The 23,991-nt window shown below is 52.1% G+C and overlaps 2 protein-coding genes across 8 annotated transcripts in view; one reads left to right on the top strand and one right to left on the bottom strand.

The window, feature by feature from the left end:
- Window positions 1-1,251: 1,251 nt before the first annotated feature.
- NCF1 (neutrophil cytosolic factor 1) lies at window positions 1,252-15,974 on the top strand. 2 transcript variants are annotated; one of them, XM_045819465.1, is made up of 12 exons: window positions 1,252-1,410; window positions 6,133-6,213; window positions 8,471-8,546; window positions 8,695-8,860; window positions 9,818-9,873; window positions 11,097-11,219; window positions 11,641-11,748; window positions 12,571-12,688; window positions 13,825-13,932; window positions 14,475-14,620; window positions 14,839-14,967; window positions 15,840-15,974. In XM_045819465.1, the coding sequence occupies exons 1-11, from the start codon at window positions 1,339-1,341 to the stop codon at window positions 14,958-14,960; spliced, it is 1,176 nt and encodes a 391-aa protein (XP_045675421.1). In that variant the 5' UTR covers window positions 1,252-1,338; the 3' UTR covers window positions 14,961-14,967; window positions 15,840-15,974. The 2 variants fall into 2 exon arrangements, with proteins under 2 accessions (XP_045675421.1, XP_045675419.1); XM_045819463.1 differs by having other exon boundaries at window positions 14,839-15,974.
- Window positions 15,975-18,988: 3,014 nt separating this feature from the next.
- The window catches only part of LOC123806440 (general transcription factor II-I repeat domain-containing protein 2B), a 64,230-nt gene continuing 59,227 nt past the window's right edge, over window positions 18,989-23,991 (bottom strand). For 5 of the 6 annotated variants that reach the window (XM_045819578.1, XM_045819576.1, XM_045819577.1 and 2 more), the window contains 4 exons: window positions 23,641-23,724; window positions 22,732-22,915; window positions 22,391-22,419; window positions 18,989-20,794 (listed from right to left, as the gene is read on the bottom strand). In XM_045819578.1, the coding sequence (XP_045675534.1) occupies window positions 19,191-20,794; window positions 22,391-22,419; window positions 22,732-22,915; window positions 23,641-23,724 (1,901 nt within the window). In that variant the 3' untranslated portion in view covers window positions 18,989-19,190. The remainder of the gene's footprint in view (window positions 20,795-22,390; window positions 22,420-22,731; window positions 22,916-23,640; window positions 23,725-23,991) is intronic. The other variant, XM_045819579.1, reaches the window with a different exon arrangement.

Genomic DNA, 23,991 nt, shown 5'->3' with positions numbered 1-23,991 from the left:
TGGTGCCCAGACTCTAGTGAGAGAGGCCACAGCCTCTATTCAGGCATGCTGCCCCCTCCTCCTCTCTTCCTCCCAAAGCCCCTTCTAGGCAGAGATGGCAGAAATGATGGCCCCTATTTTTTTAAAATTTATTGATTTGATAGAAAGAGAAAGAGAGAAAGAGATATCCCCTTGTCCTTCCACCCATTCACGCAATCAGTGACTGACTCCCCCACGCGCTTCAACAGGGCATGGAGCCCACAACCTTCAGTGTATAGAGAGGACGGTCCAACCAACTGAGCCATCCGGCCAGGGCCTAAGGGTCTAATTAATTAATTAATTTTTAGAGACAGGGAAGGGAAGGAGAAGGGGACAGAAACACCGATGTGTGAGACAAACATCGATCGGGTGCCTCTCCTACGCGCCCCGACCGGGGACCAACCCCCCCTTCGGCCCCACGGGGAGTCCGCTGCCCACCCTTCACTTTGCGGAGCCACGCCTGACCGAGTCACACCGGTCAACGCTGAGGGCCTATTTCTTTGATCAGGATTTGAACTCAGTTAGAAAGCCTGTCCCAGCTGCCGCGGACACTCAGCCGGGCTCGCGCACTGGGGACGTGCACCCAGCGCTTGCACGCCCTCCCTTGGAGGCATTCATTCATTCATTCGCTCGGGGAGTGCTGCAGTCACTACCCAAATATTTGTGGAGAGCCCACTGGGCGCCAAAACAGGCCACGCCCTTGCTCTCACGGGGCTCACACTCGGGGCCGGAGAGACATCGTAAAAAAATAAAATAAGCAATGTGTCAGTTGAGGGGAGAACTCAGAATAAAGACAGGTGAGCAGCAAGGTGGAAGCGTGGAGTTTTGCTGTTTTCTGTGTGCTTATCCTGGAAGCCCTCTCAAGGAAGGGGCGCCATCTGAGCGGAAACCCAGAGAAAGGGAGGGAGGCAGCGACCGATGTGTGGGAGAAGACGGCCCAGGCGGGCCGCGCGCGAGGGCCCCGAGGTGCGGGCCGCTGGCTGTGTCCCGGGCGCAGAAGCGAAGGCGGTCCGGGTCGGGGAGGCGGGGGGACGGGGAGGGCCAGGAGGGGAAGGGGGCGGACGGGAATCCCCCGACCTGCGAGGCCTCGTGGGCGGCGCCGTGCGGAGAGCAAGCTTGCCCTCGCACACACGCGTGCGCGTGGCCGTCCACGTCCACGTGGTGGGAGCCTGGGGAGTCCCAGCAGCTGAAAGAAGAAGGAAGCCCTCTCGCCCCCCCCCCCACCGCTCTCCGTGCCCCCAGCAGCGACTTCCTCTTTTCAGCCCTTTTAAGGCCCAGCCCGGGGTTGCCCCGCGAAGTGGGGCCGCACGCAGCCGCGCCATGGAGGACACCTTCATCCGCCACATCGCCCTCCTGGGCTTCGAGAAGCGCTTCGTCCCCAGCCAGCACTACGTGAGTAGCGGGAGCGCCCCGCCAGCGCGCGCGGACAGCCCTGGGCAGGCGCGCGGGTGCCACGCAGCGCCGTCCCCGCGCCGTCCCCAGGGCCGCCGCAGGAGACACCGGATCCCTGGGCGGCTGAGCGGGGCGAGCCAGATCGTGGGCAAGCGGCTCCCCGTCCGGGCCTCAGCCTGCCCGTCTGGGTTCGCGGCGGATGCGCGCCCCTTAGTAGTAGGAAGCGCGCCCTGGCCCCGCGGGCCCCGCCAGCCCACCTCACTCCCCGGACTCCTGCCCCAGCCAGGAGGACGCTCTCCACGCCCTGTAGTGCCCTTCCAGGCAGCCAGCTGGAGCTCACGTCCAGGGCACCCTCCTCCGGGCAGTCCTCCGGGACCATCCCAGCTCTTAGGGAGTGGTCCTCCCGAAGGGAGAGGGGGCGGCGGGCGGCGGGCTCTCTGTCCGCTCAGCCACCCGTGGGGTCAGTTACCTGAGAGTCTTATCCCTTCCAGTAGGATGACACCACTCCGGGGTTGGGCGAAGTGTCTGCCCAGACAGGGCATCGCAGCCTCGTGCCCCCGAGCCCAGAGGAGGACCAGGGAGGATCTCCGTTCTCTCTCTCTCTCCCCCTTCCTCTTTCCCTTTCCCTCTCCCTCTCCCCTCCCCGTTCCTCCCTCACATCTTCCCTCTCTGAAAATGAATCTGAAACATTTGAGACCAAATTGGAGAAGCTGTTTCTTAACCTCTAAATACTGAGGCATTTGTTAAAATCAGTGACATTCTCTTACATAACCACAACACAAATATGTCAAAATTAGGAAATTCGAATTGAGGAAACACTGCTGTCCACCCTGCAGACATCACTCAGATGTCACCCTTTGTCCTACTCGTCCTCTGTGGTAAGAACATTTCAGGCCCAGGGTCCAGCCCGGGACCACCTGCTGCATTTCGGTCGTCCTGTCTCTCCAGCCTTCCTTCATCGGGGTCAGCCCCATCTTTCCTTGTCCTCTCACCTTGGACGTTGTGAAGAGATGGGGCCAGTTATTTCACAGACCGTCCCTCCGTGTGGGCTGTCTGGTGCTTCATTAGCTTCAGGCCGCGTGCGCACAGAGGGTGGGCCGCCCGGGGGCTCTGTTCTCGCTGACCCCGTCGGGCGGCGGGACACTGACTTTCCCGTGTTGGTGATGTGAACGCCCGTCAGCCGGTCCCGGCTCGCCCTCCGAGTTTCTCTTCTGTAAAGGTACTCTTTTCCCCTTTATTTTAAGTAACTAACCTGTGGGGAGATTATTTCAGGTGTGAATGTCTTGTTCTTTATAGTATTTGATGGCTCTTGCCTGAGTCAAATTACTATAAGGATTGCTCTTTTTTAAAAAAAATCTTTACTCGTGGACATGCTTACTGATTTTAGGGAGAGAGGAAGGAGAAAAACATCGATGTGAGAGAGAGACGTCAGTGGGTGGGTTGCCTCTCAGGCACACCCTGACGGGGAAGGAGCCTGCAACCCAGGCATGTGCCCCGCTCCAGAACTGACCCTACCAGAGACATAAAATCTGTGACCTTTTGGTGTATGGGCACTGCTCCAACCAACTGAGCCACACTGGCCAGGGCACCAGATAGTGATTTTTAAACTCTAGCATTCCTTCTGCATTTACTACTTAACATTTTACTGTAGGGTCTTTCCTTCTCCCTTATTTATTTACTTCTGTCAATATGGACCCATGGATTCTGACTTCATTCAGTGATTTACAGCCCATCACTATCATGACTTACTTTGATGCTCAGGTCGTCCCAGACTTGGCCAGTGGGAGCTCCTTCCAGCTGCTTCTGTGCCTCCCATTCTTCGAGCACATTCTTCCTTCTGGCACCAGATGGTCCAGGCTCAGCCTCCCAGCTCCAGCCCTGGACTCAGCTGTTAGGCTAAGGGCTCCTGATTCTTTTTAGTGGGGCACGATATTAGAGCCCAAGATCTGGCAGCTAGGTGTGCTCATGTCTTTCCAGGAGACACACTGGGGAAAAGAGCCACTTTGTATCATTCTTGCTTTTCGACATTTTATATTTGTAGCTCCTTTCTCTCTCCCAAGAAGCCTGGCTCCCCAAAAAATCAGTATATTTACTCCTTTGCTCAGCTCTATGAAACACATCAACTTGTTTCAGAATCGCTACACCCGCACTGCTATTAATAAACCTACCAACATATTAAGTAAAATTGAAGGTTTCTTTGCAGTTTTTCTGGCCCTTTTATCTTCACACTGAAGGAGTAAAAGTACTGTAGCTAAATGTTACTTTGATTCTTTCTTTTTCTTTTCTCTTTAATATGATTGTTACCCATTTGATATATTGGTAAGTTTGTTTCTGTTTCCAACATTGAAGTTAAAGGAAAATCCTGTTGATTTTACTTCTGGCATTTTTATTATGATGTGCCTTGGTGTGGGTCTCTGTGGGTTCCTCTTGTTTGGGGCTCTCTGGGCTTCCTGGGCCTGGACGTCTGTTTCCTTCACCAGGTTGGGGAGGTTTTCAGCCTTCATGTCTTTAAATAGGCTTTCTATCTCCTTCTCTTTCTCTTCTTCTTCTGGGTCTCCTGTGATTCAAATCTTAGTATGCTTGATGTTTTCCAAGAGGTCCGTTCAACTATCCTCATTAAAAAAAATTCTTTATTCTCTTTGCTGTTCTGAAATGGTTTCCACCTCCTTGTCTTCCAGTGTGCTGACTCATTATTCTGCATCAACTAATTTGTTGTTGATTTCTTCTAGTGTATTCTTTACTTCAATTGTTATATTCTTCATTTCTGACTGGTTCTTTTTTTGTGGTTTCTATCTCTTTATTAAATTTCTCAGTGAGTTCATCTATTCTTCTCCTGAGGTCACTGAACATCCTTATAATTGGTATTTTGAACCCTTTATCTGAGAGATTGCTTGTCTCTTTCATTTAGTTCTTTTTCTGTTTTTTTTTTTTTTTTTAAAGAAGCAAGCCTGCTTCTTCCCTTAACAGTATTTTCTTTTTTTTTTTAAGATTTTATTTATTTATTTTTAGAGAGGGAAGGGAGGGAGGGAGCGAGAGAGAGGGAGAGAGAGAGAGAAACATCAATGTGTGGTTGGTTGCTGGGGTTTATGGCCTGCAACTCAGGAATGTACCCTGGCTGGGAATCGAACCTGGGACACTTTGGTTCCCAGCTCGCGCTCAATCCACTGAGCTACGCCAGCCAGGGCTTTTTTCTGGGGTTTTGTCTTGGTCTTTCATCTGGAAGATATTTCTCTGTCTGCTCATTTCGGCTGCCTCTCTGTGTTTATTTCGGTGTTTAGGTGAAACAGCAATCTCTCCTGGTCTTGAAGGAGCGACCTTGTGTAGGAGCTGCTTGTTTGTCGACTGTGTGGCCAGGTGTCTTTGGCAGGCCAGCTGGAGCTGGAGTGTTTGTGGGCCTAAGGGAGTGCTGGGTGTGAGCTTTACTGGGTCCTGGAGCTGTAGAAGGAGTGGGCACAGGCCAAGGAGTCACTGGGGCGGGCTGCGCCGGGACTGGCTTGGCAGGCAGGTAGGAGTTGGAGCTGGAGTGGGCTCAGGCTTTAGTTAGGCCCTAGGGTAAGCTGAGCCAGGGTCTGGAGCTGAAGTCCGTGTGAGCCGCCGCAGGGGCTGTAGCTGAAGTGGGCACGGTCTACAGCAAGCCCAGGGGACAAGCCACACCTGGGCAGAAACTGTAGCCAGGGCAGGTGTGAAGCTGAGGAGAGTCCCGGAGGCCAGCAGCACCGGGCTGCCCTGACAGGCTGGCTGGACCAGGAGCTGGAGCCGGCCAGCTGCAGCAGGTCGCTGGGGACAAGCAGCAGAGCTGCTGGGGTCTGGGGTGCACCGGGGGCCAGCCTTGGCCTGCGGCTAGAGCGCCTGGATCAAGAAGTGGGGGCCCAAATGGCACTCTGCCACCTTCAACCCTAGAGAGGTCCGCACTTCCTCCGCCACTTGGCAACCGCTCTAGGGTTAGTAAATAGATTTCCTTCCTGTGGAGCCTACGTGTCCTCGCAGACTGCTGTTTGTAAGCTGTGCCCAGGGGCAGGCGACTTCAGGGTATGTGTTGGGTGGGTTGCCCACAACCTGCCCGTCTCCTGCACTCGCTTCCGTTTCTTTGTGCTCTCTGTCATTTGCTGGGCAGAAGCTGTTCAGTGACCCATGTTTCCCTTTGGGAAATCGCTGTATCTGGAGGTATAAATTCAATGTGCTCCTGGGAGGAGGTGAGTTCAACATCTTCCTACACTGCCATCTTGGACCTGAAGCCCCTCCTTCTTGATTTAATCTTATTTTAAATATATAAACCACCCACATGTGATCAGACATCAAAACTTTATAAAAATATGTACCAATGAATACACAATTTATTATAAATAAATTCCGGTTTTTGGGGTCCCCCTCGTACATGGAACTATACAACACCTTACTGAGTTCTTGCGTTGCCGGGCCCAGCCCTTTCTGCATCTCATCTCCTATAACTCCCTCACACCAGTCCCCGGGGAGGGCCTGCTTTTATCCCCAAGGACAGGCGAGGAATTTGAGTAAATGTGGGAGAGGTTGGTCATCTCGTCCTGGGTCCTAAAGCTGGGGAGTGACAGCTCCCGGGCCCATGCGGTTGGTGCCCTTCCTACGGCCCAGGTTGCCCTGGAGAGCGCTCCAGCCCCCGTCCTTCAGGCTCCCACCCCGGGGTGGGGCGCAGCCCAGGTGCGCCGCAAGGCCCCCTTGGAAGCTGAACTAGCCTCCCACCCACAGGTGTACATGTTCCTGGTGAAGTGGCAGGACCTGTCCGAGAAGGTGGTCTACCGGCGGTTCACGGAGATCTATGAGTTCCATGTGAGTGCCCCGCGGCAGGGGGGCGGGGACGGGACCCTCACCCAGCCCCATCTCTGTCTTTTGTGGAGGACAGTGACCCAGGTGATGGCTGGGAGTGAGGAGTCTGGGGTCTGCCCACACCAGCGCACAGTTCAGGGGGCATTTTTTAAACTTTTTTTTTTTAATATTTATTTATTTTTTAGAGAGGGAAGGGAGGGGGAGAGAGAGAGAGAGAGAGAGAGAGAGAGAAACATCAATGTGCAGTTGCTGGGGGTTATGGCCTGCAACCCAGGAATGTACCCTGGCTGGGAATCGAACCTGGGACACTTTGGTTCCCAGCCCGCGCTCAATCCACTGAGCTACGCCAGCCAGGGCTGGCATTTTTTAAACTTTAAGAAACATTTTACTTAATATATTTTTTATTGTGGTAAAATATGCATAACATAAATTTCCCATTCTAACCTTTAAAATATACTCACCATGTCGTGTGACGGTCACGACCATCCATCTCCAGAACATTTCCACCTCCCCACACGGAAGCTCTGTGCCCATTCGGCAGGAGCTCCAAGGGGGGCCTTCTTTAGGGGCACACTCTGTCCCTGCAGGGGTCAGCTGTCCTCCCGGGGGCTCACACTTCCGCTCACGTCAGCGGCCTGATGAGGTCTGCTGGTGGGCCAGAAAGACGGTGGAGAAACCTGACACCCGAGAAACTGGGTGCTCCTCCCTGTGGGCGCCCGCTGTCACCCAGCTTTACATGAGCAAATCCCACAGGCTCTGAAACCCCATGGGGTCCCACGCTGGCGACTGGTTGGACATAACTGGGGGCGGTGACTGGGGGACGGGTGAGCGGAGCTCAGCTGCCTGGCCCTGGTCTGAGACGGCCTCAGGTGGGTGGAGGGACCACGAAAGCCGGACTGGTCCCCCAGGATCCCACTCCATATGCAGGGCCCTCCTTAACCAGGGAGGGAGTCCTGCTTTATGGCTTCCCGAGCTTCTCTTGCGAGTAGAATTTAAAGCAAAATGCAGACAAATGTGAAGAAGACTAACACCGGCCCCAGACACCCAGCCCCTGTCCTCACAACTGAGGTCACTGGGCTGTTGGCTGCGAGGCGTTTTCAGGTCAGGCGAATAAAATGTTACAACAGAAGTGGGAGGCTCCCTGTGTCCCGAACCTCGTCCCGCTCCTGTCCTGGGTGGCTGCGCACACACACAGCTCCAGAACCCTGTGCGTGGCGTTGAGGGGGCATTTTCTGTTGTCTGGATTAAAGCCGTCAGAATGCCACTGGCTTCCTGGGCCACGTTTTGGAAACCTGTCCTTGCTGATAGGTGTGTGGCTCCGTCTCACCTCTTTCAACTGTTCTGAGTTACTTCATTGTAGGATTAGCCCCTTTTATTAGTTGGTGGACTCACTTGTTCATTCAACAAGTATTTATCGAGCATTAGGCGACAGGCACGCTCTGCTCGGGAGTGGGAAGCACCACTGAAGGGGGCAGGGGCACCAACAACAGGTGGGCGCAAAGGCTTGCCTGCCCTTGTAGGCCTCAAGTTCTAGTGGAGAACTCAGGATAACAGGCCAAAAAAAAATAAGTAATTTATGTAGCATGTTAGATGGTCATTAGAACTATGGAGAAAAAATAAAACAAGGTGGGGAGGGAGGACTGGCTGGGGAGGGAGGGGCAATTGTCAAGGATAAGGCTTAAAAGAGGGGGTGATATCTGAGCAAAGACTTGAAGAAGGGGAAGAGAATGAGAACACCATGACACTGCAGAGAAAGAGTGGGAATAGCAAGTGCAAGGGCCCTGGGGCAGGAGTGGGCCTGTGGTATGCAAGGGGAAGGGGGCAGAGGGGTGGGTGAGGGGGCAGGGCTAGGTCTAGCGGGGCCTCGCTGACCGACATGAGGCCTTTGGCTTCCACTCTCAGTGAGCTGAGAGGCAGGGAGGGGCAGGGTCCAACTCAGGTTTTGAGAGGATCCCTCTGGGTGCTGGACTGAGGACAGACTAGGTAGAAGCAGGGAATGACATAAGGTTGGAAAACCCAGGCCTCATGGAAGCTCAGACCAAGGTGGTGGCAGTGGGGGTAGTGAGGAGGGTCAGGTTCTGGAAAGATCTCTGGAGTAGAACTGAAGGGTCTGCTGATGGCTGGATTCGAGGTGGGGGAGAAAGAGAGGAATGCTACCGGAAGTTCATAGCCTGACTGATCAGGAGGGTATTCGGGTCATTTCCAGTGTGCTTCAGTGTTGTAATGAAAAATACCCCTTCATGTCTTTTATCCTGTCTAGAAAACTTTAAAGGAAATGTTCCCTATTGAGGCGGGGGACATCAACTCAGAGAACAGAATCATCCCCCACCTGCCAGGTGAGGGGCTGAGTCACCTGGGCGGGTTACTTGTCCTGGCTCTCCTCACCTGCCCTCCAAGCTGCCCCCTCCTCCCCTACCCCTTCTTGGACTTGACCTCAAGAAATGTGCTCACGGTTTCTCTGGCGCCCCTTCCTGGTCCGGTCAGCACCGAGGTGGTTTGATGGGCAGCGGACCACGGAGAGCCGCCAGGGCACACTCACGGAGTACTGCAATACACTCATGGGCCTGCCGGTCAAGATCTCCCGCTGCCCGCACCTCCTCGAGTTCTTCAAGGTGCGCCCCGATGACCTGAAGCTCCCCACGGACAGCCAGTGAGTGACCTCATCCTGGTCGGAGGCAGGTGGGAGAGAATATGGGATGGTTCCCTGAGTCGGAGGCTGGGCTTTGCCCATGTTACAGATGAGGAAGCTGAAGCTCAGAGAGGGGAAGCAACTTTCCCAACGGCACGCAGCCAGAAAGGGAAGGAGGCAAGATTCCAACTCTGGCCCGTGTGACCTCTTACCACTGAGCAACCTTTCCAAATCTCTGCTTGGCCCCCTCAGAGCGTTGTGGCCACAGGAGGCACAGGTTGTGGGGAGGGGGCCCCCAAAAGCTTTCTGAAAGCCCTTTATCCATGTGGCATACCCACAGATGGTGCAGTGCCAGAGGGTGTGGGGCTCTGGTGGCCTGTGCTGACTGCTGCACACCTCAGGCCCCTGGTTCCCTTTTGTCACCTCCTTCTCTGCCTGCCCCTGCCCCAGGGGTCTCCTGTCCTCAGGGCCCTGCGTGGAAGTCATCTGAGAGGCTGAGATCTCAGGGGGACAGGCTGGGAAGGTCCCTTTCTAGTCACTGAGTGTGGGGGTGACCAGAGGACAGGGCTGTCGTAGACCATCGCTTCAGCCAGTGCTTACTGACCCCTGAACTCACCCCTGATGCAGGAAGGGCAGCTCCCATCGGCTCGGGCTTGGCCTGAGGCAGGCTCCGCCCCCACGTTGGCCGCTCTCTCCTGGCTCCAGAAGGGAGCTGGCCCAGGAGCTGACTGGAGCCTCTCCTAGAACCAGGGCGCCAGGACAGGAGGCCCTTGCTGTCTTTACAGCTGATGCCTTTCCTTGGGGTTCCCGCTTCAGGCTGGCAAAACAACCACCCCATAATCCCCGACGCCCCTTCTCTCTGCAGTGGCCCCATTTCCCACATTCCTTTCTCTTGTGGGAAGTTCTGTAGGTCCACCAGGAGTGCCCCATTTCCCAGTAGGGAGCTGAGCATCTAACCCAGACTGTTCTCTCTTGCAGGGTGAAAAAGCCAGAGACATACCTGGTACCTAAAGATGGCAAGACTAATGTTGCAGGTGAGAGGGCCAGGGGCAGCCCATGCAGGTCGCCCCAAGGGCAGTTGACATGGCCAGGAACCCGAGCTCAGGGTGTGCAGGGCAAAGAGCAGGAGGTGAGGGCTGTGGTGAAGGCACTCCCCTTGCCTCCGTGGCTGCAGAGCCCAGCACATGCTGGGAGATGTGGTGGCTGAATGAATGAACAGGTTTAGGGGCAATGGTCACATTCAGGGGTGACACAGCAGTGTTTTATCCAGCTCTGACTGCCACCACAGTACTGTTGTCTGGGTGGCTTGAACAACACACGTTTATTTCTCCCAGTTCTGGAGGCTGGAAGTCTGAGATCAAGGTGTGAGGGTTGGTTCCTGCTGAGGCCTCGCTCCTGGGCTTGTAGACGGCTGCCTCCTCGCCGTGCCCTCACATGGCCCTTCCTCTGCACACACATCCCTGGTGCACACATCCTGGTGTCTCTTCTTCTTTTTAAAGATTTTATTTATTTATTTTTAGGGTGGGGGAGAAAGAGAGGGAGAGAAACATTGATCTGTGGTTGCCTCTTGTGTGTCCCCAACTGGGGACCTAGCTTGCAACCCAGACATGTGCCCTGACTGGGAATCAAACCAGCAACCCTTTGGTTTGCAGGCTGGCACTCAATTCACTGAGCCACACCAGCCGGGGCTCTTCTTCTTATAAGGACACCAATCGTATTAGATCAGGGCTCCACATTTATGACCTCATTCAATCTTAGTCACCTCCCCAAAGGCTCTGACTCCAAACACAGTCAGATTCCTGAGTACTGGGGCTTACGGCTTCAGTGTGAGAATTCGGGGTGTGGGGGCACAGTTCAGCCCATAACACGGCACCAGCAGCTGCATCATCTCGGGGCTGGTTGAAGATGCAGTGAGACTCTCTGGTCTCACTACAGACCTATGGAATCAGAAACTCATTGCGCTTTGAACCCTTGGGTGATTTGTGTGCACCCTGAAGGTGAGGGGGACAGCTCACTACCATCATCAAATGAGAGAGAGAGCGTGTGACTAGAACACACTAGGCGCTCACTAAATGCAGGGCTGCACAGCTTGTCTCTGCTGCTTTCCAGCTTGCAGGGCGCATGCGCCTGTGTCATGCCCGGAGCCGGGTGGGAATGGGATGCCAGTGCCAGTTCTGGTGGCCCCACAAGGGATCACAGGGAGGCCAGGAGGAGCCCCCCCCAAAGCACCCACTCACCCTGTGCTCCCTCTGCCCAGACATCACCGGCCCCATCATCCTGCAAACGTACCGGGCCATTGCTGACTACGAGAAGAGCTCGGGCTCTGAGATGGCTCTGGCCATGGGCGATGTGGTGGACGTCGTGGAGAAGGGCGAGAGCGGTCAGTCTCCTGCCCTGCCCAGACCTTCCTCCTCTGCTGCTTGGGCCCATGGCCACGAACCCCCACCAAGGCTCTGCCCTGGGGCCTTGACCGTCCTCCCCACACTGCGATCACCCTGTCTCTGAGCGAGCGCTCTGAGGCCGCTCTGGGCACCTGCACACAGGCAGGCTTCTCCACGCATCTCTGGGGCCGCATCCGGGTGGGCAGGCCGGCTCCTCATCGGGTGTGTGGAGCGGGTTCCGAACTCTGCTTCTGTGGCCCTGTGTGTATGTGTATGTATGATTTTGGTGTGGAGTGTGGCGAAGGTGACATTTCTGAATCCAAGTGTTGGATGTCTGTATGTATGGGTGTCTTCCCCACCCCGTGGCTGAGGAAGGCTGCCAGGCCCGACCTGACTTACTGCCTCCCACCCCGGGCACAGGCTGGTGGTTCTGCCAAATGAAGACAAAGCGAGGCTGGGTCCCAGCCTCCTACTTGGAGCCCCTGGACAGCCCTGATGAGGCAGAGGACCCAGAGCCCAACTATGCAGGTACCCCTTACCCTCCATGGTCACAGGGGTGTGGGCGGAAGGAGCGGGAGGAGCCGGGGGATATTGAGAAGCCAGAAGTGACTCCTTTGGGGTTGGACATCATGGGGGCTGGCAGAAGGGGAGTCAGAGCTGAGACCCTACAGTTTGGCTTGGGGGATCTGGTAGGAGGTGGTCAGGGCAGGGAACCAGGAGGAGGAATGAGGTGGGGGTGATGAGGTCAGCCTGGGGCGCTGGGTGGCAGTTGACTGGGGCCAGGTCCAACAGGAAGCTGAATGGTGAATAGGCCTGAGGCTCAGGAAGGAGGGCTACCTGTAGGAGGGGGGCATCATTGCTTACTAGAGGGGAAAACTGGCAGCCCCCAGGCTGAATGGGGCTCCAGTAGGGTTTGAAAAAAAATTAGAACTGTTTCCCCATATTTTAAAGTGGAGAGGTTTCACAATTTTATGTGGATTCATGGGTCCTCCTTAAAAACTGGAAAAGGTGTACACACTGGACCTCAGCCCCACATGCCCATCGTTGGCTGGAGTCAGTAGGCAGGCGCTCCACTCCCACACTTCTTGCAGGGCCACTCCTCTTGTAGGGGCCCCACCAAGCCTTCGAAGTCATGGGAGCTCCTGGCCCCTGGTGTGGATTGTGGTGGGTGGGAGTGGGTCAGGGGGGCAGAACTCCAGGATGCCCCACAAGAGGCCGGGAGGAGCCCGCAGAAGGAGACCAAGAAGGACCGGTTGGAGGAAGCCCCAGGCCCAGAGAGGAGAGGAGGGCTGCTGAGTCCTGTGCTGGGCAGATCCTCACACCACGCCCCTCCCCCTCACTGTGGACCAGGTGAGCCCTATGTCGCCATCAAAGCCTACACTGCTGCAATGGAGGACGAGGTGTCCCTCAAGCAGGGTGAAACCATCGAGGTCATTCATAAGCTCTTGGACGGCTGGTGGGTCATCAGGTAAGAGAGCACGTCTCCTCCCACTGCACCAGCCCTGGCCCCTGGCAGGGCCTGTTTGGGGGCTGGGCTGACTTGCTGCTGACTTGGCTGTGCGACATGGGGTAAGCTCCTCTCTGGGCTCAGTGTCCATTGTGAGAGGAGGTGAGTGGTAATCCCACCCTTCCTGTTTTGGGTTCAGTGTCCTTGTCAGAGTGGGTACATTTTTCCTTTGTGACTTGGGGTCACTTACCCTGACCAGTCCATCTATTGTCCCTTGTCCAGCAACACAGCTAAGTTTTGTATTAATTATTATGTTTGATAACTGGTAGAGCAGACCCTTCATCCATTTTCCTTTTAAATCTTTCACTGCAATTCCACACTCTTTTCCCCCTAGTTTTGGGAAAGCGGAGATGTTTCCCTGGAGCCACTGGGCCTCCCCAGGTCCCTGCACAATGCTTACAGACGCTTGGGTCACAGGCCGGTGCACGACCCCAGTGAACTGTGGGCACAACACCCATCCCCAGCATGGCTCTGGGCTGGAGGCTTTGAGACAGGGTTTCTCAACCTTTTAGACTCACACTTAACCCCTATCACATACCCCTGCGAGTCTCCTTGTGATTCTTCCACCAGCCAAGAAGAATCAGAGTTTTACTGAGTGAATTTTGTATTATGTAAAGTTTTTTTCACTCCCAAATACAGTGGTGAGGATGGGAAAAAAAAGTCTTTTCAATGACTGGATATCCATATGGAAGAAAAAAAAAAACACCAAACACCTAGACTCCTACTTCACACCATACACATTTATTTGGGGTGGATCGAGGGTTTTACCAAGCACAAAGCCCTAACCCAAACAGCTTTTGGAAAAAAGCATAGGAGAACTTGGTGCGTGGAGTTGGGCAAAGGTCTCTCAGTATACACAAGGCAATCCAGAGGTTTTACAGCAAATGCATGTCCCTGGGGAGGTTTGGATTTGCTAATTTCCTCCCCCAGTGTCACAGCTGGTAGGGTCTGTGTTGCACAGATGAGTAAACTGAGGCCCAGAGGGTCAGGGTCTGGTGTTTGCCAGCAGGGTGTTTGCAACCTCCCAGCTGCCTTACCTCAACTGTATAGAGGGAGCCCTGATCTCCCCACTGCCCTGGCTTCTATCTCTGCTGCAGGAAAGACGACGTCACGGGCTACTTCCCGTCCATGTACCTGCAGAAGGCAGGAGAGGACATAACCCAGGCCCAACGCCAGATCAAGAACCGAGGGGCGCCGCCCCGTAGGTGAGTCCTTGGGACTGAGGTGTACCACGGGTTCCCTGGATCGGTCCTGGATGGGCAGAACTGGTGCTGGGGAGATAGGGTAGGAGCTCCGAGCCTGACGGGGAAAGCAGCACCCTCACTGGGTCAAGAGTCAGGACATCATCCCCAACCTCGCCCTGTGGCACTGGCACTGGGGTGGTAGGAAAGCAGGGGTGTGAGGTGGAGGTGAAGGCGTTGATGTCCAGAGTCTTAGAGGATGGTCCTTGTGGGCTGAGGCAGTCCGGAGGGCTTCCTGGGAAGGGGACTGGCCGAAGTCTGGTGAGGGGCGTGGGAAATGGACCTGGGCTCTGCAGCACGGTAAGAGCCCGTGTCGGGAAGGGCAGCCTCAGTCAGGCCGTGTCGGACCTCCCCACCCCAACCCCCACTTGCCACTCCCCACTTCCTCGGGGCAGTAGCTGGATCCCAGAGGTGTCCATGCAAGTCCCCGCGGGCAGGGACGCGAGCGCTCAGGGGCGGTGGGGGCTCCGGGGCGATGACCAACGTCCCCGTCCCCTTGGGCCCAGGTCGTCCATTCGCAACGCGCACAGCATCCACCAGCAATCTCGAAAGCGCCTCAGCCAGGACACCTATCGGCGCAACAGCGTCCGCTTTTTGCAGCAGCGCCGCCGCCAGGTGCGGCCGGGTCCGCAGAGCGCAGGGAGCCGGCTAGGTAAGTGCTGGACCCGAGGGGCGGGGCCAAGAAGGCGAAAAGAGCCTGGGGACGGGCCGGGCCGCGTGGTCAGAACTACAGAGGCTGGGATCCGGCTGCTAAAGTGCTGGAGGGCCGGCTTGGGGCGGGGAGGGAGGGCAACAAGAGGCGGGGCCAGGAGAGGGCACTGGGGTGAAGGCGGGAGGCGGGGCCTCTTACTTGATCGCTCTCTCTGGCAGCGGAGGAGCCGGAGACTCAGCGCCCTAAGCCGCAGCCGGCTGTACCCCCACGGCCCAGTGCAGACCTCATCCTGAATCGCTGCAGCGACAGCACGAAGCGGAAGCTGGCTTCCGCCGTCTGAGGACCGGGTACCGCCCCCAGATGGCGCTCAGGCCCCTCTGCCACCTCTGGCCCGGATCCCTGTACTGTATATGTTACTAGAGTCTGAGGTCTGGATGCTTAGGGCAGCTCTGGGCATCGCCCTAGCTAGCTACCCTCCACCCTCAATAAATGTTGCTTGGAGTGGACAGAAGCTCTGCAGAGACACGAAGGGTGTTGGGCTACAATTAGAACATGGCTGTGAGCTCTGCTGGGGTGGGGGGTGAGGGGAAGTTGCAAGAGCCAAGGTCTGACTGCATACTGACCTGGCCTTGGCCAATATCAAGTTTGCATAAGGTCAAATGCAAGAGGAACTTCTGGACCCCAACTGCCTTCTCATACTCTGGCCCCACTGCAGAACAGTCCTGAATTTGGACACAGTACACAGTGAAGGGGGCCAGAGCAGTTTGTGACTTCGTGTGTGCACCTTAGTTGACAAAAAATTGTAACTTACGTATAGGGAGGAGGTGTCTCTGATTCTTCACCGAGAGCTGGTACAGTTAGGAGGCTGTCCCAGAAAGCAAATGTTCAGATGAACAGATCCTAACCACTTGCCCCGGCATTACCGCCAGCCTATGGCCTCAAAGGTTTTGCTGGTGGGTCTTTCTCAAAATGCAAAGACTCTAAGGTGCACACTGGAGCTGCAAATCTTGCAAAGATGCAACGTGTACAAAGGCCATGGGTGACATGAAGAGCTGTGCTCCTGTGGGTGAGCGGCTACCTGGGGATAGGCAAGGCTGGTCCCTTAGAGATCAGAGGAAAGTGGGAAGGGGACAGGTGCTTCTCAAGAGACTAAGTGATCATCAAACAATTGAGAGAGGCCTTGAGAAAACGACCGGGCCCTTCTTTTGCTTTTTTGCAGGCTCCTGTTTGCTGGAAGAGTCCAATTTCAGGGACTGTCATGAAAACCTGTGGAAAAATTAACCACAGGCACCCCAACCTTTTAGCTTGTTCTTGTAATTATAACTTAAAAAAATTAAACACAGTATAAGATAAAGTACTTATTTTCATGATTTTTACTTTATTTTCCCTCCAAGGTAAAGTCCTTTTCCCCATGTTTTTCTGTATTTCTAGTTCTCCAGAGATGGTGATGTGCTGGCCCCACAACAGCATGCTGGTGTGGGGGACCCTGGTGGTGGGCATGTCCGAGGTCAGGAGGGCACCCCTGCAGGCCTCTGCCATGCACAGGGAAGCGGACTAGAATGCTACCGGGTGGGCATGTGGTGGGCACCGGGGTCTGAGTTAGGGCTGCACTGTCTGCAGAGCCAGTGTTCTTGAGGCCAAGCATAGTGCCGGGCTCCTTACATCATCTCTAGTCCTGACAACAATCCTGTCAGATAGGTACTTTACAGATGAGGAAACCAAGGCTCAGAAAACGTAGGTGATTTGTTGAAGGGAGCAGAGCAAGTAGGTGGCAGAGCTGGGAGGGGGAGCTGGGCTTTTTTCTTTTTGACTCCAAAGCCCTACTGGACCCACCGCATTATCCTGGCCCTGCGGTGCCATGGTTGAGGGACACTCAGAGGACAGAGTGTGATGTGGGACAGCTTCCAGAGCCCTCTGCGGCCCCCACGTCCGTTTCCTGTGTTGGAGGAGTAAGCAGCTCTTTCCTCCGCCCACCCTGGAACCCTGGATAGGAATACAGGGGCTTGGGACACACGCAGGCCTCCCCTGCCCCATGAGCTGACAGGGACCTACCAAATCCAGGCCCCAGCACCTGGGCTGAGCCCTTCTCCATCTCTGTGACCACAGCTCCCTGTCGTAGACACTGCATCACCACGACTGCTGAAAACCACCCCGCTGGTTCACTCATTTTCCCATCACGCGAGTGACAGTGTTGGTCAAGCCACCCAGGTCCCAACACACACTGCAGGGTAAAGAAGGAATGTAGGGGCCTGAGGAGTTCATTCAAAGCAGCCCACGAATGGCCCCGTCAGAAGGCAGCCCTGGCTGTCCCTTGCCTGTCACCAGGCTAACCACCAGGGAGCCACAAACTCGACAGATGAGCTGAGGCTGTACAACAGTCTCCACATCAGGCTCTGTGGCCACTTAGAAGAGGAAAAAGAACATGAGCTTTGGAGTCACACAAACCTGGGTTTGAGTCCTGAAGACTCCTCTACTGGGCGCGTGGCGCGGGGCAGCCCTTTCAACCACTCTGCACCTCAGCGGTCTGTCTCTAAAATGGGGAGGCTGAGCTTTCCCTGCCAGCCAACCAGCGTTGTTTGAAGTTATTCTAGGTCCCAAATCTCAGGCAAGTCTGGTTAATGCAGGGCCCCACCTCTGTTATCCAGGGTCCACATTTGCTCAGGTGAGCCAGGAGTTGTTCCCCCCATCCCCACAAATCAGTCCATCCTGGGCTCTTCCCCAGGAAGTAAGCCCCTGAGCTAGCGGGACCCAGCTGTACCTGCAGTCAATCTTCCAATGACAGGAACTGCCCAGGCTGGGTCATTTCCCGTGTCTGCGGACAGGCATTCAGGCTCCAGCTGGCGCTGGGTGCCTTGTCAGGTAACCACCTGCAGATTGTGATCTCTCCCCCCTGCAGCCTCCCCTCACCCTTGTTAAAGCCTCCTTCTCCACTGCTTCCTGAGTGGGCCACCAGATCAGGGTCCTTAGCCTGTTTGTGCTCTAGTGAGATTAATTCCTACAATCTGAAGTATTCACAATTTGGGGTCACTAATTCCAATGACAAACAGAGACTAAGAACACAGATAGACACACACACACACACACACACACACACACACGCTTTCAAGTGGCAACCCTCCAGGGGAAAAATGCTATAAAACAAGGCCATTACTGGGTCAGCTGACAAAGTTGGAGTATGAATGGTAAAACGGATGAAAGTGTTGCATCAACGTCCAATACACTGGAGATGGCAACTAAATCCTGGTAATGTTAAGAGAATATCTCTATTTTTTAAAAAGATTTTATTTATTTCTCTGTTTATTTTAATAGATTTTATGTATTTATTTTTAGGCAGAGGGGAAAAGAGGGAGAAAGAGAGGGAGATAAACATCAATGTTGCCTCTCGTGCGCCCCTACTGGGGACCTGGCCCGCAGCCCAGACATGTGCCCCTGACTGGGAATAGAACTAGCAACCATTTGGTTCACAGGCTGGTGCTTGATCCACTGAGCCACACCAGCCAGGGCTATTTATTTATTTTTAGAGGGGAAGGGAGGGAAAAAGAGAGGGAGAGAAACATTAATTGGCTGCCTCTCACATTTGCCCCAACAGGGACCAGGCCTGCAACCCAGGCGTGAACCCTGACCAGGAATTGAACCAGTGACCTTTTGCTTAGTGGGATGACACCCAGTCAACTGAGCCACAATGGTCAGGGCAAGAATATCCCCATTCTTAGAAAATACTCCATAAAGTATTTAGGGGTAAATGAGGTGTACAACTTTCCCTCAAATGTTCATAAAAATCATGCACAGACGTTTACACACAGGTTACAGTTATTCATTCCTTTCTACACTTGTGGGCACCACTGTCCACACAGGAGAAGCGGAGGAAGGCAAACGAGTGATGGAGCACCGGGGGGAGGTGCCGTGTGTGAGCATCTGGCTGACAGGCACACTATTCTCATCTCGGCAGCTTTTCTGTAAATTTGAATTATTTCAAAATGAAGTTGAAAAAATACAAATAGGGGTAGGGCTCAACTTTCTATGCCTTTCAAGGCAAATGCTATTTGTTTTGGGGTTTTCCATTTCAAGCCCTCCCTTTCTGGGGTCCTGTGGAGGCAGAGGCTGATAACACAGGGGTACTACCGTCTGTGAACACATTTCCAACCAACTCTACTTAGACCTGGAATCACGTTAGGTCACGAGGGCCACCATCTGAAGGGGGGGGTGATACATGTGTGTGCCCCTCAATGAATACACACATCCGTCTATCTCCCTGTTGTCTGCTGACTTATTTAAACCTGGAGGTGCCGGCCCCAGCGGCTACAGGCATAAAGCAAGTATGTGAATGAGTGATACAGGCCAGGCATAAGAAAAGTCAACTCCTAGAAATACAAGAAAACTTTCTTGGTTTTTACTGGACTATAGTGAAGCATAAAACATTAAAAAACAGGTATGATACTGCAAATTATGTTTCCAAGTCATAGTGAAAAACACTGAAAAACAAAACATTTAATAACTTCCCCATCTCAAAATCCCTCGGGCCTGGAGGCATCCAGTCTTGCGCCCGCTGGGGAACTGCTGTGAGTGTTCTTCATGTCGCGATGTGGAGGACGGAGTCCCACTGTGAGTCCTTTAACTGGGAGGAGTACTTCATCTTACTCAGCTTCAGAATGGAAAACAGCTGTTCACAAATGTAAGTACTCCCGAACATGGAGAGAATCTTTGCACAGTGGGTTTTATATTTCGGGTAGCTACTCCAGAGGTATTTATAGAATTCCGGCACTCCCACCTTGTCATACTTGGTTTTCAGTACCGTGTTGCACTGCAGATCGATGACCTCCATCTGCAGCGCTTCATGCACGCTCTCGATCTTCACGGAGAACGGGGAGCTGAACAGGGTCAGTTCGCTTTCATAGACTTTGAAATCAGACAGTCTCTTCTGGAATTCAGTCTTTAATTCCACAATTTTGGGAATGTAGTTCAGGCCATCACTTTCACTTCTGGAAACTGATTTCAGCGTGGGAAAGTGGGCCAGATTATTCCTTGCCAGATGAGTTTCCCAAAGGCACAGTTTTGCCAGAAATGCTCGAATCAAGTCGTACATCTGTGTAACGATCTGTGAATGCCCCTGGAGAGATACGTTTAGAGTGTTCAGATGCATTGTCATATCAACCAAGAAGGCCAAGTCTTTGACCCAGTCTTGAGAACTCAGTTGAGGAATGGGCTTTCCTCTGGATGACATGAAGGAATCAATTTCTTCCAACGATTCAAAAAATCTCTTCAGCACCAGCCCACGACTGAGCCACTTGATCTCTGTGTAGTACAGAAGGCTGCCATATTGGCTGTCCAGTTCATAAAGCAGAGTTGTAAACTCGCTGTGGTTCAGCCCACGGGAGCATATCCAGTTGACAGAGTTAACCACCACGTTCATGACGTGGTCCATCTTTAACTTTTGAGCGCAGAGTGACTCCGGGTGAATAATGCAACAAATGGATTTCAGGTCTGAACCCTTGCAGACCATTGCCACCTTGGACTTCAGTTTTGTAACAAGCCCATTGTTCGCATCTACCATGGCAGGAGTGCCAGTGGAGGCCACACTTACTAATTTAGACCAGTCGATATTAAACTTTTTAAGGCTTTTCTCAACACGCAAAAATATCTCATTTCCAGATTTTGTACCTGTCATGGGCACTGTATCCAAAAGCTCTTCGGACACATCAAAATTCTCATCGACACCACGGATGAATATGGCCAACTGGGTGGTATTATTGATATCTGTGATTTCATCAATTGCAATAGAGTATGCCACAAATGATTTGATTTTTTCACGTAACTTCTCCCATAAGTTCCCAGTCACATCTTCTACAGGCTGCACGGCAGCATTTTCATTTGGACTCACATTTGCAAATACTTGTTTTTGCTCAGGACACAAAATTTCTGATGACCCTAAGAGATACTTTCTGAGTCCTTTTTTCAACTCATGAAGCTTCTCGTCACGCATCTTCTCAGTATACTGGTCATAGTGCTTACTGTGGTTGGTTTGGTAATGGCGTCTCAGGTTGTATTCTTTTGACACAGACATGCTCTGTTTGCATATTAAACACGTAGGGATGTTCTGCACTTCCACGAAGAAATACGCTCTTTCCCACTTTTCTTGAAACACACGGCCTTCTTGGTCTATCTTTCTTTTTCCCACTTTTGATAGAGACACGGAGACAAATATATTTCATTTTTCTTTTAACTCTACTATTAGAAAAACAGCCGCAAAAGCATGATGATAAGTGGGAGCGAGAAAGCGGCTAGAAGGCATGGTTAGCTGGAGAGTAACCCCCCGCAGAGAGGGACAGCTGACACTCAGCCCCAGCCAACTGCTGCCGGAGGGGGATGGGCCCTCCGAGGCCAGAGCGTCAGATTTCTAAAGAAAGCCTGGAAATAGATTTTCATGAAAAAGCCCCTGGTTTTTTAATATCGGCAACTAATTCCCATTTTTTAAAAGGCATATCAGCCAAACAAAAGACATCTTTGGGGAAGTTCAGCAAGTAGCTCTATTTGCCACATTTGGTTTAAACAGGAATGATTTGAAAGTACATTTGCATTTAACAGATATTTTTTCATTTGATTCTCAAGAGAACTTTGGAACCAGAGAAGGGAGTGAGCACAGAAGGTATGTAATTCACCTGCTGTGAGGCACAAAGACAGGCGGTAGCCACAGGACCGCACAGGGCTCACGTGGTTTAAATTTAAAGGACCTGGCCACGGTGCAGGTGAGCTTTACTCCGAGAGAACACAGACATAAAAACTTACTTTTGATCGTCTTTCAGTAGAAAATTAAATGCTTGAACTTGACATCAAATTTTAAAAACAAAGAAAATATGTGCAGAGACAGGAAGTCCACTTAGTGGTCAGCTTGCCTGGGGCTGGGGTGGGAATGGGAAATGACTGAAAATGGTTGGGGGTAATATTTGGGGGGCGGGGTAATGGCAATGTTCTAATATCAGACTGTGGTGATAGCTGCACAGCTCCCTTAAAAAAAAAAACAACCCTGAATTGTGTACAGTCTACCCAAGTGAGTTTTCTGGCATGTAAATTATGCCTCAATAAAGTTATTAAAAATGTAAACAATCATTTAGAATCAAAGGAGTACTAACTGAGCATTTGAAAAGAATACTTGTTTCCAAACTTTGAGGAGGTTCCCTAGTAATCCAAGTTCTTGAGAACATCTCTACACCTTCTGCCTCACTCATACTAGGATACTGACTTGCTTGCAAGAATTCCAGGGGAGACATTCAGAACATTTGTTTACCCAGCAGAGTGCCTGGGGCGTTGCTCATCAGAACAGATGTCCACCTCAGCACTTGGGGCGGGGCAGGGGGGACTACAGGAGCACCTGCCGTGCCAGGTGGTACCCCTTTTGGTTCTGAACTGTGGGAGTTTGGGGCTGGGAGCCCCAGGGGGTGGGGCTGGGGTGGCCAAGAAGTCACTATCTACCAACTGAGATGGAGCAGTTCCATATCACGATATGAGCCTGGACCACAAAGGGCTCACACATACACACGGTCTGCTGTGCAGCAAGCTCTCTCAAACTGCTATGTGAAAAAAAAAAATGCCTGGCTAATAAAATTCAAGGAACAGAATTGCAAGACTTTCCAACTACCAGGAAAAATAAAATGCACATAAAGAGCAGCATGCTTTGCTCTACAGCTCAAGAAGCAAGGACCCTGTGGTTAGTTCCCACCGACGTTTCCCACTACACGCGGTTGTTGGAATGATGTCACCACCCCAAATACTCACCATTACTGAACTCAAGGCCTGGAAGAGGTCTGAAGAGAAAGAGACATTGGTGAACACAACAATGTTCGTGTAGTTCTATTTGACAAACCTTCGTGGGTGCTGACTCTAGCTATGCCAGGCAGATGAAACTGAGACAGGCTGCCCACGGTCACCAAGAAACAGAAACAGGGACACACAGCTCGCGGAAGCAGAGTGTGATGAAATGAGTCGAGAGGCAGCTTGTCACAGCAGTTGACCCAGGGACCCACAGCCCACCTCCTGGGGGATCCCCGCTCGTCCACTTCGGTTAAGTTACTATCTGCAGATTCATTCTCATGACCAAGAGGGGACCTCTCACTTACCTGATGACTGTGAATTTGATAAATTCCGCGGCATCCAAGATCCTTCTCATGGAGCTGATTTCCAGGTAACCAGGGGCTTTGAAAACTACCCCTGGGGGCATGCCATCAATGACCACGCAGCCAGGGTTGAATGTGATTTTCCTGTAGGGAACTTTCACTGGGAAATCCACTCCGATGGCTTCACCTGTGATGAGATAAACAGCAAAAAATTAGTTGTGTTTGTCATTTACTTACCCAAACTGTGCTTTATCTTTAATGTCAAGGTTTAAAAATCATTCATATCAAGGGGCAGCACTGGTGATCAGCCAATATTACTTTAATTTCCAGTAGTACTGTGATGTATGAAGAATCTTACTGATTTTGAAATTGGCAATGGGTAGTATAGCAGACTCAGTTTCTCTATTAAATAGATATTATCATAGTATCTACCAAAAAAGGGTTTTGTGAGGATTAAAATTTTAATCACATGTTGAACACTAAAAACAATGCTCAGCCAGGGTAAGAATGCAGTAAATCAAAATAGCTATTATTATTATTGTAATCAGTGTTTCTATATAAAACCTCTTCAATAAAAATACACACTAATTTTGATCATTGCTCCTTCACACAAAGATCAGCTTCTTCGCTAAAGTATTCAATTAAAAAGAAATATTGCAAGCCCTGGCTGGTGTGCCTCAGTGGGCTGAGTGCTGGACTGTGAACTGAAAGGTCACCCAGTCAACGGCACATGTCTGGGTTGTGGGCTGGGTCCCAACTTGGGGGTGTGTGAGAGGCAGCCAGTCGATGTTTCTCTCCCTCTTTCTGCCTCTCTTTCTCTCTCTCTAAAAAATAAAATCTTTAAAAAAGTTATTAAAAAAAGGAATACTGCAAATATATAAAACTTGGATATGTAATGATATAAAAACTTACCAAATTTTCGGCTAAAGAGGTCATTGACTTGTTCTCTGAGTTGTTTTATCTTTTCAATGCTTGATAACCTTTCCTTCTCATTATCTAAAAATAATTAAACAAATATGCAAACTAGGATTATTAATGTATTTGCCCTCAAAAAAGTTGTTAAAGGAAATGCTCATTGGCATATGAAAAATCATTTTACCTGGCTTATCATTCAGTTCAGTTTTAGCAAAAATTAAGCATTTTAGAAATTTGTAAATGGAAGCCATTACAGATGGTATAGACTTTTCAAAATTATAACTCTGTATAAACATACTACATACTACTTTCAGGAACATTTTTAATATTGGGAAGACAAGGATGTCT

The sequence above is a fragment of the Phyllostomus hastatus genome, unplaced genomic scaffold, assembly GCF_019186645.2.
Source record: "Phyllostomus hastatus isolate PE091 unplaced genomic scaffold, TTU_PhHast_1.1 phas_scaffold_385, whole genome shotgun sequence".
NCBI lineage: Eukaryota > Metazoa > Chordata > Mammalia > Chiroptera > Phyllostomidae > Phyllostomus > Phyllostomus hastatus.
This window is presented reverse-complemented; position numbering and strand designations above follow the sequence as displayed.

What these genes read in the sequence shown, in the direction of transcription:
- NCF1 (XM_045819465.1), top strand. Translation starts at nt 1,339, where the DNA reads ATGGAGGACACCTTCATCCGCCACATCGCCCTCCTGGGCTTCGAGAAG. An exon ending in GACGGCTGGTGGGTCATCAG is followed by an intron (nt 12,689 to 13,824) that starts GTAAGAGAGCAC and finishes TCTCTGCTGCAG; the next exon opens with GAAAGACGACGTCACGGGCT. An exon ending in GAGCGCAGGGAGCCGGCTAG is followed by an intron (nt 14,621 to 14,838) that starts GTAAGTGCTGGA and finishes TCTCTCTGGCAG; the next exon opens with CGGAGGAGCCGGAGACTCAG.